Below are 15,124 nucleotides of genomic sequence, written 5' to 3'. Positions count from 1 at the left end.
TACACAGGAAGGATGAAGCACAACCTGACTTTAAAAAATCTCAACTGTTTTGCATGTCTAATACCAGACTTAAAAAAGGCTTAGTCCTAAAAACATAAGAATTGACATGCCTGGTCACACTTAAGGTCAGCCGAGCCCAATATTCTGTCTCTGCTTTAACACTTTACCAGATCAAACCCTCAATTTCTAAACTGCATCTAGATCTAAGGTTGGAGGTGGTAAACTCATGAAAAATGTGAGAAAGTGTATCTTCAAAGAAAGGATTATGAATACAAGGACAGCTTCCCAACAGAGGTAGTGTAGAAAAAATAGTATTTGGAATTCAGAGACATAAAACAGATAAAAAAAACACATCCTTAGTGCTGGGAAAGCAAGAGATCAAGTAAAGGCCATGGTTCCACATTAAGTAGGTCTGCTTGGTTGTGTTCTGCTATCAGCTTTGGTGTTCCTTTTCATACATTTGACAGAAGTGAACATGCTTGGTCCTGCAACCTTTTGTCAGTGAAGAGCACATTTCCATGTGCTGAGTCTATAGTACCGCTACGACTTAAGAAATGGATACACTGATAGGAAACTAAACTTTTATTTTTTTCAGGAAACAAGTGAGAACAGAAATAAGAATAAGAAGCATATAACAGATCAGTAACTATGCCTTTAATATCTTGCAAATATAATTTTGTAAGTACAAACGTCTAAGATAGATATCTATTTTTATACACATGGCATTTAAATAAACAACTCATTTCGCTAGGTTTCATCCCTTTTCCAAGGTGCAAAAATTAAATCCATAGTCCAATGACTGTACAACAGTCTTATGGACCGAATCTCACACTGCTAAGATTACTAATATTCTGCTATCATCAAAGATTTTCAAAGTCCTAACAAGACACATGTTAGATTTCAGTTAAATCTAGATCTAGTTTAAGATATCCATACTACCACTGTTCAGCATGTCTTCTAATATAAAGGAACAGACCTAGGACTTCCTACACTACATCGTAAGTGGCTCAGTGGAACGATTTCTGTCCTGTCACTCTTTTTTCTTTTTGCAGCAAAGGAAAATACAATTCACACAGGAGTGAATAATAAAGAAGTACTAGGTATAATAGATTCTCCACATATATAAGTGTGAAGAAACTACTGTATAAACTGTGTATTTGTTAAGAATCCAAAATCAATGAAAAATTTCTTACAGAAACACTGTAAACTACATAACTTCTAAAGCCTGATAATCCATGGGCAGGCAAGTTTCCAAACTAGGCTGACTGTTGCAAAGTGGGGTTTACCTCACTTCTCAAAGGGAAAATATGCACATGGTTTCTCTTTCAAAATTGCCCTGGAAAAACGTACCCTCAAGGATTTGCACTTGCTTTTTCCCTGAAAAATACCACGTAGTTTTGGAAATGCAAACCTGTGTGTGCTGTTGCCTCCCGTGACCTCACCCCACCTCTGATCAATCCTAATTCTCCCACAACTAAAGCCAGACGACTTGTTGATCCCCTTGTGTATTTTTCCTCCATACATGGTGGGCGGCTTTCAGATAGCTCTTTTCCCAGGGTAAATGGCTTTTGAAGATTGCCGTCTTAATATTCTAATTTATTTTATTCCAAATCTCTGTCCGAAGGGCTCATTTAGCTTGGCCACTAAATTATACCGATAGGCTCATGGCATACAAATTTCTTTCACTGTTCATGTCTGTGTGCTTATGCTTAGGTCTGAGTAAAAAGAAAAATAATCAATAATATTTAAAATGTCCACTTTGACCATTTACCTGTAGCTCGGTTCTGCAGATAAAAGCAATCATCTATGCTTCATCATGAGCAAGGGAATCAATGCACATGCCTTGCCCGTTTCTAATAGTTACCTTATAAATTCTCATTATCATGAACTTGATTAAGAGGAACACATTAATCTAGTATTTTTTTTTTAGTTTTAATATAAAACTTATATATTCTTGACAGCTATTTGACTACGTGAAAACAAAAATAGGCACTGATAATTAATTCACAAGGTCTTTTTTTTATCACAAGATTTGAATGAGTTGAGATCAATGCCTTTAACGAGGGAAATTACACAAATCTTCATGGTGTCTGCTTTTTCAAGTCTCGAATCTGTTTAATTAAGTAGTTCTTCTCGTCCGAGAACTGCTCATCATCAGTCCTGTCTTTCTGGAAGCTGCTCAGAAACTCAATTAGTTTGGTCTGGTTCTTCAACAGGATGTCCACGATGGGCTGGGGTTTATTTGGATTGGCCACAAAGACCTAAGACGCAAACAAACGTAAATATAAAACATACAGATATATTTAACATAACTACATGTGTTTATATAAAGGATAATGGTTGGGGAAAAGACTGATTGCTTCACTAGTGCTTAACTATTTTAACGCAAAACTCGTATATTTGATGCTGTCAGGAATATATTTTAAACTTGAAAGAACTGAAGACCCTGAGACAATTTAGTGCTCTCAACCAAATTTTGTGTGTGACCCATGGCTAGATGTACTAAAGTGGGGCTTTCCATCCCTATCCTTGTGACCCCAAAGCCAGCTGGGTTTTCAGAATCTTTATTGATATATGTGTTGTTCTAAACAATCAAAGCGGTGCACAGATAAAATAAAACATATAATAGATAGGATGAAATCAACAGATAACACAATGATCAAAGCATAACACTGATAAAATCTCAATTAAAAGCTATCAACAGATAATACCATTCTCTGCTAAATACGAACACTCAGATAAAAAGCCTGGGTAAAAAGCTATGTCTTAACATATTTCCTACATTTCAGATACATTGTTTCCAGCCTTGCTTCTAATGGCACTGCATTCCACAACAAGAGAGCCTGATATTTAAATATAGAGCATTTAGTGCCTTCTAACTTTATCTTAGAAGGCATAGGTACTTTTAATAAAGCTTGTTGAGATGAACACAGTGTTCTCATTGGCTTATATGATGAAACCAATATAGACAAATATAAAAGGTAGCCCCGAGGATATTGCTGTAATCTTTAACATTTTTTGTTGGCATCATTCATAACAATCTGCATTAACACAATTCAGACCTCAGAGCCAAACATTTTCCCCAATATATCCCCCCCCCCCAAAAAAAAAACCAAAAACATACCCTCAGTTAGGTCTCACATATATGTGTTGGATAAGTTCTTGGAGGCGAAGTCCATTAATTACTATTAATAAAGTTGACTTAGGGAATGGCCTCTGCTATTACTGGCATCAGTAGCATGGGATCCTCTTGGTGTTTGGGTACTTGCCAGGTTCTTCTGGCCTGGATTGGCCACTGTTGGAATCAGGATGCTGGGCTTGATGGACCCTTGGTCTGACCCAGCATGGCAATTTCTTATGTTCTTATGACCTATATATAGCTCAACATCCACAGAATCCTCCTCATCTTCGATACAACAAAAGCAAATGGAATTCTTCATTTTGACGATCTACGTAGCTCTCGTCAAGTCTGCAGCTCAGGCGCCAGGTTGTTAATAAATGGAGTCCAAATTTGCCGGTAGTCCTTTGACTTCCGAGAAAGTGCAATATCAAATTCCATACAAATCATATTTATCATATGCACTTTGCATTCAGGAAAAGTAGGAGGAATAACCTTTACTCAATTATGTAAAATACATTTCTTTGCCAATAGGAAGGCCTTGGTCAATAGGAGTTTATCAGAGGAATGATAAACCCTCCTCAAATATAACTTTCAAAGGTGCCTATAGTTAGACCATCATACTAGGTGTCATCAGAATAAAATGCGTTCAATACATTTCAAAGTCTTCTGCCTTATTTATAATCATTGGTCTATCATCCTGAAATGTATTAAATTTTTTTGTGTTTTTTTAACTGCATTTAAAAGCACGTATCTTTTAATAAGAGCAAAAATTCAAAACCACTTATCTTCTGAAATCTTGGCAAAAACGCCTTATAAGCTGAAGTTCTCACATATACCTTGATATTCCCAACACGGAGCCGTGTTTCGAAAGGGGATCTAACACTGAGCCAATGGTAGTGAGAGAGGTTAAGTTTTTGATTTCAGAACATCCAAAAATTCCCACCATTTATATGGTGCCCAACATTCACAAAAATATGAAACACCCACCAGGCAGACCTATCATCACTACCATTGGCTCAGTTTTAGAGTCTCTTTCAATATTTGTTGACACTTTTCTACGACCAATTTTTACTACTTCAAAATCTTACATTCATGACATGGTGCATATGTTGAGAATTCTTGACATAATGCAGATTCACAAGATATGCTACTTGTAAATTTGGATATCAAATCTCTGTATAAAGTATACCACAACAAAAGGCATTACAAGTCATACATGAAGTAATAGAAACTGAACATGCCCTCATGGAATTCCATTGGATTTTATTGACATTATGGCTACCTTTGCATTGCAAGAAAAATATTTTTGTTTTCAACATAAATTTTACAAACAAATTCATGGCACAGCCATGGGTGCCACTACGGCTCCCAGCCTTGCAAATCTTTATATGGCTCGTTTTGTATAGCTACATCTATACTCTTCCTTTTGGTTTGATCGGTAGCTCTTATGGCCGTGATATATTGATGATATATTTTTCTTATGGAATTCTGATCTTTCCTCATTACATTCATTTGTCTCCTGGTTAAACTCTTTGGATTCTACCAACATAAACTCTGATTTTTACCTGGAAAAATGATAATTTTTTCAACTGATTTTCTCCTGTTTTTGTTCTTGCCATAATAAATCCTGATAAATTCCCAGGAAAAAAAAAAACTGAAAATGAAAGTCCCTACATATAATGGATCTCTAATACATGCAAATTTATCTCATGCATATTTATTATGGATGTCCTGAAAACCTGACTGACTGTGGGGTCCCCAAAACAGATTTGGGAAGCCCTCTACTAAAGGATTTTTCTCATTTTGCATCTATGAGAAAAATGCTTAGTACATCTGGCCCTTTGCATCATAAACACTAAAAATGTGCAGCTATTCACAGATGGTAATGGAAAACTCACAGGTGGATATACTGAAGCCAATGTTTACATTTATATTTGATTTATAAAGTGCTTTCCATCAGAGAATAACAATATACAGTGGATAAAGCTAAGAGATGTTACATCATAACATGCTAGAAATTAAGAACTAAAAGGATAAAAGAGCATACAGTACCAATTTTTACAGTGTAGTTCCTTTGTTTTATTGTGGGTTGCACTGGCAATCTGCTGCAAAATCCTTCACTTCCTATGGGGTGCCCAGGACCAGGGCTAGCACGACTAGGTCTGCAAACTGTGCATCAGCATAGAGTGGCAGGATCTAATGGAGGGCACTCACAGCAAAACAGGTCCTGACACCACACAAAAAGCCATCAGTGCTTTAATCACTTTGTCTTCACATCTACTGAGTGTAACAAATAAACAGCTGCATCAAATACAGCTTTTCAGTATGGTTTTGTTTATTTTTGTGCTTTAGGCTTTGCTTATTTTTAAAGTGGTTTGATTGGCTTTCTGTCTATACCCCTAGCAGGACCCTAATCTAGGTAGCAAGATTAATTTCTCCTGGAAAGAGAGAGTGAAGAGAAATTATAACTGCTAATTCATGGACTCTTTTTTTACAGTGATTGGAAAAGGAAGTGTTTAACAAATTCTAGTGCTTCTCCTGTTAAGTCTCTCCTTTCTGCTCTCTAATGCTGCAGCCTCAGAAGCTTCCCAGGAGAATTGGTGCATTGTTCTAGAATAGGCTTGAAAAAGGCTTGCTACTGCTGAAAAACCTGGCAACCCCAGAGGGGAGCTGGGCGTTATTAGACTCATAGGGATACTGTGTTACTTGGCTAGGACTGAAGAGGACTGTGGAAGATCAGGGTAATAATATCCAATATCATAAACTGAGATTAGGTCTTGCCTGGGAGGTGGAACTCCTTCAGAACTTGGTCATATGACCAAGCTACTGGTGGCCAGATCTGCTGCTCTGTTTAAGACTAGGTTAATGTTCCTGGGACTGTACAAGACAATAATAATAATTTGGATATACAATGCAATAAGAATTAGAGAGCTATAGAAAGAACAAGCAAGATAGGTTTAATCTCCATGAGACTGAAGCAGAAACATGTTTGAGACTGTAGAGAAAAATAGAAATTTCTTTTGTTTGTTTTAGTAAACATTATAGATTGCCCTTGATCAGTTATCCAGGGTGCTGTGAGACAAGGGGTGTCCTGGGCACCGCCAGCATCATTCATTGAACTTAATTGGGTCTGCCTCCATGCCACCCCTTGCTAGGCATGTGGCTGGCAGAAAGAACAGCATTTAATGTGTCAGCTTCCTCTGCTTTGTCTGGCCAGTCTTGCAGCGTGACTTATGAGATCCCATAGATCTTGCAGTTTACACTGCAAGACTGGCCCCGCATGGCACAGGAAATTAACTAAGTGGCACTCCTTCCAGCTGCAGGGAGGGCAAAAGAAGAGCAGAGAATACAGCTGCCAGAGGAAGGGGGAAATTTAAAATACCAGGCATTATCAGGATTAGTGGGGGTGGGGGGAGGAAGTAACAGTGGTGGGGCCACTTGGCAACAGTGATCATAACATGATCAAATTTAAACTAATAACTGGAAGGGGGACAATAAGTAAATCTGCAGCTCTAACACTAAATTTTAAAAAGGGAAACTTTGATAAAATGAGGAAAATAGTTAGAAAAAAACTGAAAGGTGCAGCTGCAAAGGTTAAAAGTGTTCAACAGGCTTGGACATTGTTTAAAAATACAATCCTAGAGGCGCAGTCCATATGTATTCCGCACATTAAGAAAGGTGGAAGGAAGGCAAAACGATTACCGTCATGGTTAAAAGGTGAGGTGAAAGAGGCTATTTTAGCCAAAAAAAATCCTTCAAAAATTGGAAGAAGGATCCATCTGAAGAAAATAGGATAAAACATAAGCATTGTCAAGGTAAGTGTAAAACATTGATAAGACAGACAAAGAGAGAATTTTAAATGAAGTTGGCCATAGAGGCAAAAACTCATAAAAACTTTTTTAAATATATCCAAAGCAAGAAACCTGTGAGGGAGTCGGTTGGACCATTAGATGACAGAGGGGTTAAAGGGGCTCTTAGGGAAGATAAGGCCATTGCAGAAAGACTAAATGAATTCTTTGCCTCCATGTTTACTAATGAGGATGTTGGGGAGATACCAGTTCCGGAGATGGTTTGCAGGGGTGATGAGTCAGATGAACTGAACAAAATCACTGTGAACCTGGAAGATGTAGTTGTTATGTTGTGACGAAAGTCAATAGTGGATCCTTGGGCCGGCTGAGGTGGACAACGTCCACAGGTGTTAATAAGCCGGGAGGCGGAGCTCAGCTGGAGCGGACTGATGACGTCTTCACCCTGGAAACCCGAGACCCCCCCCAGGAGGAGCCCTTAGGGGTCCGAGTCGCTGGGACTTAGGAGAATCGTGAATGAGTCCGAGGTCTGTGGCTGGCTGAAGACAAGGAGAATCGTGAGGAAGTCCGAGGGTCTTGGCTGGCTGAAGACAAGGAGAATCGTGAGGAAGTCCGAGGGTCGTGGCTGGCTGAAGACAAGGAGAATCGTGAGGAAGTCCAAGGGTCGCGGCTGGCTGAAGACAAGGAGAATCGTGAGGAAGTCCGAGGATCGTGGCTGGCTGAAGACAAAGGAGAATCGTGAAGAAGACCAAGGTTCGTGGCTGGCTGAAGTCATAGGAGAATCGTGAAGAAGACCAAGGTTCGTGGCTGGCTGAAGTCAAGGAGAATCGGGAACCGGAGCTGGAGTCAGGATACGTATAAAGCAAGCAGGAACCAGAGCTGGAACCAAGGCACAGCAGGACCAAGCAGAACCGAACTGGAAGCAAGGCACGGCTGGAACAAGCAGGAACCGGAGCTGGAAGCAAGGCACGGCTGGAACAAGCAGGAACCGGAGCTGGAAGCAAGGCACGGCTGGAACAAGCAGGAACCAGAACTGGAATCAAGGCAACTAACCACTCTAAGGAGCGACCACGTTGCAAAGGCAAAGCAAGGAAGTCAGACGCTGGTTTAAATAGCCAGCCGGCGTCTGACGTCAGGAACGGGGCGGTTCAGCACTTCCGGGTGCTGGACCTTTAAGAGCCCCCTCCTCGCGCGCGCGTTGCCTGGCAGTGGGAGGAGTCAGAGTCGGCCTTCGGCAGCGTCTCCACGTGGAGAGAGACGCTGCCATGCGGCCCTACAGGCCCCAGGAACAGCGGATCGCGGCGAGCCCGGGGGAGGCAGCAGAGAGGTAAGGACCCGGTCGCTAGCCTAGCGACCGGGACCGCAACAGTACCCCCTCCTTTACGCCCCCTCTTCAGAGGACTTGGCCTGTCAGGATGGTCCAGATGATATTGCTGCAGAAGAGTCTTGTCCAAGATGTTGCGGGCAGGCTCCCATGTATTGTCTTCGTCTCCACAACCTTCCCAGGCCAGCAAATATTCCCAACGTCTGTTGGCGAAACGAGCATCCAGGACCTCTCGTACCTGAAACGTAGGATCCTCATCCGTAGTGGTGGAAGCGTCCTCAAGAGGCCTGGGGTGAAACCTGGAAAGAATTACTGGTTTTAAGAGAGAGACGTGAAAGACATCATGAATGCGTAAAGTGGTTGGGAGTCGTAGACGGTAAGAGACCAGCCCTACCCTCTCCGCTACGCGGAAAGGACCACAGAACTTGGGTGAGAGTTTCTTGGAAGGTTGCCTCAAATGAATGTTCTTTGTACTAAGCCACACTCGATCGCCTGGGAGGAAAGCGAATGCAGGTTTTCGGTGTCGATCGTAGTAGCGTTTAGCAGTGTGTGTGACTTTCTGAAGTCGGTGTTGAGTAGAGGACCAAAGTTTACTCAATTGTCCGCGGACAACTGAGCAGCTGGTGAGGAGGTTGGTACTGGTAGAGGTAACGGTGGTTTGAGCTGTTTACCATACACAATTTGAAAAGGCGATTTCCCAGTCGCCGTATGTATTTGATTATTATAGGTGAATTCTGCCCAAGGTAAAAGCTCCACCCAATTATCTTGTTTGTGGTTAATGAATGCTCGTAGGAACAACTTTAATGAACGATTCATGCGTTCGGTTTGCCCATTACTTTGCGGGTGGAAAGCGGAGGAGAAACTCAGCTGGATCTTAAATTTTTTGCATAAGGCTTTCCAATACCTGGCTGTGAACTGAGGACCTCTGTCAGATACAATGTCCTGAGGCAGACCATGAATACGGAATACATGGTGTGTGAACAGAGAAGCCAGTTCAGTGGCGGAAGGTAATTTGGGCAAAGGCACAAAGTGAGCCATTTTAGAGAAGCGGTCCACCATGACCCATACCACAGTCTTGCCTTGCGAAGGCGGGAGTTCCACCAAAACATCTGTGGCGATATGTGTCCAGGGTTCCGTGGGTACAGGTAACGGTTGTAGTAAACCTCTCGGAGGGCCATTAAGTGGTTTCTGCAGGGCGCAAGTGGGGCAAGAATTCACGTAAAGGGAAACATCACGTCGAAGACCAGGCCACCAATAGAAACGATTTATAAGATCCAATGTTCTTAGTCTACCAGCATGCCCCCCGGTCAACGAGTCGTGGCCCCAAGACAAGACTTTCCTCCGAAGCCTTTTAGGAACCGCAGTCTTACTTGAGGAACCAATGGAAGTGGTAGTTAGTTGAACACAGGCAGGATCTAGGATGGTTCGTGGAGAGTCGTCCTCTTCTTCCGGCTGAAAGGTACGAGATAGAGCATCGGCTCGAACGTTCTTCTCTGCTGGTCGAAACTTGAGGATGAAATTGAAACGACTGAAGACGAGTGACCATCTTGCTTGCCGCGAGTTTAGTTGTTGAGCTTGGGCTAAGTACAATAAATTTTTGTGGTCAGTGTACACTGTCACCGGATGATTAGCCCCCTCCAGCCATTGCCTCCACTCCTCGAAGGCTAACTTGATGGCTAGGAGCTCTTTGTCTCCGATGCCGTAGTTACATTCAGCAGGCGAAAACTTTTTAGAGAAGTAAGAACATGGCATCAATTTGCCAGAAGTATCGTGTTGACTGAGCACCGCTCCGACAGCCAGATTCGAGGCATCGACCTCCAGGATGAAGGGTCGTTGTGGATCTGGGTGTCGTAGGCAGGAAGCGGCTAGGAATGCTTGTTTTAAGTCTTCAAAGGCAGCAGAGGCGGTAGTGGACCAATCGTGAGCGTTAACCCCTTTGCGAGTAAGCGCCGTGAGAGGAGCTACCTTCTGGGAGTAATGTGGTATAAAATGCCTGTAAAAGTTGGCGAATCCAAGGAATCGCTGTAGCGCCTTCAGGCCAGACGGGTGAGGCCAATTGACAATGGCTGCCACCTTCTCTGGGTCCATCTGGAAACCGGACGAGGAAACAATGTATCCCAAGAACGGAAGCGACTCGCGCTCAAATTGACATTTTTCAAATTTAGCGTATAGATGATTGTCTCTTAGAGCCTGTAAGACCTGCTTGACGTGTTGGCGATGAGAAGAGAGATCTTGGGAATAGATCAGGACGTCATCAAGGTACACTATGACGAAAGAATGAAGCATCTCCCGGAGTACCTCATTCATTAGATTCTGGAAGACAGCAGGGGCATTACATAAGCCGAAAGGCATTACCAAGTATTCGTAATGTCCATCTCGCGTGTTGAACGCTGTCTTCCACTCGTCACCGGGATGAATACGAACCAGATTGTATGCCCCACGTAAATCCAGTTTTATAAAGATCTTGGCCCCCTGAAGTCTATCGAGCAGTTCTGGGATCAGAGGCAAGGGATAGCGATCTTTCTTAGTGATGGAATTCAGGCCTCGATAGTCTATGCATGGCCGGAGGGAGCCATCTTTTTTGGACACAAAAAAGAACCCTGCTCCTGCAGGGGAGTGCGAAGGACGAATGAACCCCTTGGCAAGATTTTCCGTAATGTAGTCTGACATTGCATGGGTTTCTGGCAGAGAAAGAGGGTATACCCTACCCCGCGGTGGAGTGGAGCCTGGTAGCAAATCAATGGCACAGTCAAAGGGCCGATGGCATGGAAGCAGTTCAGCCTTTTGTTTGGAGAACACATCAGCGTATTCCTGGTAAGGCAGAGGAAGTTCCAGGGCTGAGTGAGAGAGTAATATCTCCGGTCTAGGAACGGGATCCAGGCAATTCTGGAAACAGTAAGGACTCCATTGCGCAATTTGGAGAGAGTCCCAATGGATCACCGGAGCATGTTGTTGCAACCAAGGGAGTCCCAGGACCACAGGGTGCACCGACTTCTCAAGTAGCAAAAAGGAGATTGTCTCAGTGTGAAGCACGCCTGTCCGTAAAGTGAGAGGCATCGTAGTTTCAGAAATGGATCCAGGTAAAGGGGTTCCCCGGATAGAGGTAACCCGTAACGGAGGTATCCGGCGCTTAGTAGGTAGTCCTAGTTGGTGTACCAGTTCTTTCCAGATAAAGTTTCCTCCGGCTCCGGAATCAATAAAAGCTAGAGTCTGAAAGGAGCCACCTGGATACTCCAAGGTTATAGGAACTGTACACTGAGGAGTAGCATTAACATAGCCTAGGGGAATCTCCTCATCTCTCCCTAGACTTGAGCGTTTCCCGGTCTCGCAGGACATTGACCCAGGAAATGACCCTTAGTGCCGCAATATAAGCACAGGCCCTGAGTGCGGCGTCGTCTCTTCTCCTCCTCGGTTAGAGGCGCCCGTCCAAGCTGCATAGGTTCCTCCGAGGAACTGTGGGTGGCTGATGGTGTCTTGTGAGGTACAGTCAGAGACCTGGAGAAGGAGGGCGCCAATGAAACAGGCCGACGAGGAACTCGACCCTCCTTAGCTCGTTGCTGCAAACGCCGGTCAATCCTCCCGGCCAAGTCTATCACCCCATTCAGGGTGAGGGAAAGATCGCGAGCCATCAGCTCGTCTTTGATACGACCTGTGAGGCCTTCCAGGAAAATACCCCGCAAACAGTCATCCTGCCAGCCGAGTTCCATCACCAGAGTACGAAATTCAATAGCGTACTCCGCCAGAGAGCGGGATCCTTGTCGTAGCTGTAGAATTTCAGTGGTAGCGGTGGTTGCACAAGCTGGCTCATCAAAAGTCTGTTTGAAGTGAGTCACGAAATCCTGCAAATTGTGCAGCATGGCGTCCTGCTTCCCCACATGGGAGAGGCCCACAGCATAGCCCTCCCATCGAGCAGAGACAAAATATATGCTACCTTGACGGCATCAGACGGGAACTGCCCCGGTAGCAAGGTGAAGCGGATGAAGCACTGATTCAAAAACGCCCTGCACGATCTGGCATCCCCGGAGTAACGAGTAGGCGCTGGAAGCTGAGTCTGCACGGGATTTTGCGGTGCCGGCAGAGGCGGAGGTTGTGCCACTGGCGGAGGATTGGCGTCCAAGCGACTGGCTAGACGATCCACCGTAGCAGCTAAGACCTCCAGGTATTGCTGTTGCTGCTGGATTCTTTGGGCCATGCCAGGGATGGCGTGCACAGGAGAGGAGTCCGCCGAGTCCATGGCCTTTGCAAACTGTTATGTTGTGACGAAAGTCAATAGTGGACCCTTGGGCCGGCTGAGGTGGACAACGTCCACAGGTGTTAATAAGCCGGGAGGCGGAGCTCAGCTGGAGCGGACTGATGACGTCTTCACCCTGGAAACCCGAGACCCCCCCAGGAGAAGCCCGTAGGGGTCCGAGTCGCTGGGACTTAGGAGAATCGTGAATGAGTCCGAGGTCTGTGGCTGGCTGAAGACGAGGAGAATCGTGAGGAAGTCCGAGGGTCGTGGCTGGCTGAAGACAAGGAGAATCGTGAGGAAGTCCGAGGGTCGCGGCTGGCTGAAGACAAGGAGAATCGTGAAGAAGACCAAGGTTCGTGGCTGGCTGAAGTCAAAGGAGAATCGTGAAGAAGACCAAGGTTCGTGGTTGGCTGAAGTCAAGGAGAATCGGGAACCGGAGCTGGAGTCAGGATACGTATAAAGCAAGCAGGAACCAGAGCTGGAAGCAAGGCACAGCTGGAACAAGCAGGAACCGGAGCTGGAAGCAAGGCACGGCTGGAACAAGCAGGAACCGGAGCTGGAAGCAAGGCACGGCTGGAACAAGCAGGAACCGGAGCTGGAAGCAAGGCACGGCTGGAACAAGCAGGAACCGGAGCTGGAAGCAAGGCACGGCTGGAACAAGCAGGAACCGGAGCTGGAAGCAAGGCACGGCTGGAACAAGCAGGAACCGGAGCTGGAAGCAAGGCACGGCTGGAACAAGCAGGAACCAGAACTGGAATCAAGGCAACTAACCACTCTAAGGAGCGACCACGTTGCAAAGGCAAAGCAAGGAAGTCAGACGCTGGTTTAAATAGCCAGCCGGCGTCTGATGTCAGGAACGGGGCGGTTCAGCACTTCCGGGTGCTGGACCTTTAAGAGCCCCCTCCTCGCGCGCGCATTGCCTGGCAGTGGGAGGAGTCAGAGTCGGCCTTCGGCAGCATCTCCACGTGGAGAGAGACGCTGTCATGCGGCCCTACAGGCCCCAGGAACATCGGATCGCGGCGAGCCCGGGGGAGGCAGCAGAGAGGTAAGGACCCGGTCGCTAGCCTAGCAACCGGGACCGCAACAGTAGTAGGCCAGATTGACAAACTAAAGAGTAGCAAATCACCTGGATTGGATGGTATGCATCCTAGGGTTCTGAAGGAACTAAATAATGAAATTTCTGATCTATTAGTTAAAATGTGTAACTTATTAAAATCATCCATTGTACCTGAAGACTGGAGGGTGGCCAATGTAACCCCAATATTTAAAAAAGGCTCCAGGGGCGATCCGGGTAACTATAGACCAGTGAGCCTGACTTCAGTGCCGGGAAAAATAGTGGAATCTATTCTCAAGATCAAAATCGTTGAGCATATAGAAAGACATGATTTAATGGGACACAGTCAAACATAGATTTACCCAAGGGAAGTCTTGCCTAACAAATCTGTTTCATTTTTTTGAAGAGGTTAATAAACATGTGGATAAAGGTGAACCGGTAGATGTAGTGTATTTGGATTTTCAGAAGGCGTTTGACAAAGTCCCTCATGAGAGGCTTCTACGAAAACTAAAAAGTTATGGGATAGGAGGCGATGTCCTTTCGTGAATTACAAACTGCTTAAAAGACAGGAAACAGAGAGTAGGATTAAATGGTCAATTTTCTCAGTGGAAAAGGGTAAGCAGTGGAGTGCCTCAGGGATCTGTACTTGGACCGGTGCTTTTCAATATATATATATAAATGATCTGGAAAGGAATACGACAAGTGAGGTTATCAAATTTGCGGATGATACAAAATTATTCAGAGTAGTTAAATCACAAGCGGATTGTGATACATTGCAGAAGGACCTTGCAAGATTGGAAGATTGGGCATCCAAATGGCAGATGAAATTTAATGTGGACAAGTGCAAGGTGTTGCATATAGGGAAAAATAACCCTTGCTGTAGTTACACGATGTTAGGTTCCATATTACCACCCAGGAAAAAGATCTAGACATCATAGTGGATAATACTTTAAAATCATCGGCTCAGTGTGCTGCAGCAGTCAAAAAAGCAAATAGAATGTTAAGAATTATTAGGAAGGGAATGGTTAATAGAACAGAAAATGTCATAATGCCTCTTTATCGCTCCATGGTGAGACCACACCTTGAATACTGTGTACAATTCTGGTCGCCGCATCTCAAAAAAAGATATAGTTGCGATGGAGAAGGTGAGAAGGGTAACCAAAATGATAAAGGGGATGGAACAGCTCCCCTATGAAGAAAGGCTGAAGAGGTTAGGGCTGTTCAGCTTGGAGAAGAGACGGAAGAGGGGGGATATGATAGAGGTCTTTAAGATCATGAGAGGTCTTGAACGGGTAGATGTGACTCTGTTATTTACACTTTCGAATAATAGAAGGACTAGGGGGCATTCCATGAAGTTAGCAAGTAGCACTTTTAAGACTAATCGGAGAAAATTCTTTTTCACTCAACGCACAATAAAGCTCTGGAATTTGTTGCCAGAGGATGTGGTTAGTGCAGTTAGTGTAGCTGGGTTCAAAAAAGGTTTGGATAAGTTCTTGGAGGAGAAGTCCATTAATGGCTATTAATCAATTTTACTTAGGGAATAGCCACTGCTATTAATTGCATCAGTAGCATGGGTTCTTCTTAGTGT

The 15,124-nt window shown here is 44.4% G+C and overlaps 1 protein-coding gene across 5 annotated transcripts in view; it reads right to left on the bottom strand.

Annotated features, from left to right (window-relative positions):
• Window positions 1-567: 567 nt before the first annotated feature.
• Window positions 568-15,124, bottom strand: part of CAB39L (calcium binding protein 39 like) — a 198,745-nt gene continuing 184,188 nt past the window's right edge. For all 5 annotated transcript variants that reach the window (XM_029602855.1, XM_029602857.1, XM_029602856.1 and 2 more), the window contains one exon: window positions 568-2,261. In XM_029602855.1, coding sequence (XP_029458715.1) covers window positions 2,082-2,261 — 180 coding nt within the window. In that variant the 3' untranslated portion in view covers window positions 568-2,081. The remainder of the gene's footprint in view (window positions 2,262-15,124) is intronic.

This window comes from Rhinatrema bivittatum, chromosome 5 (genome assembly GCF_901001135.1).
Source record: "Rhinatrema bivittatum chromosome 5, aRhiBiv1.1, whole genome shotgun sequence".
NCBI lineage: Eukaryota > Metazoa > Chordata > Amphibia > Gymnophiona > Rhinatrematidae > Rhinatrema > Rhinatrema bivittatum.
Note: the sequence above shows the minus strand (reverse complement) of the source record. Positions and strands in the feature narration are given on the sequence as shown.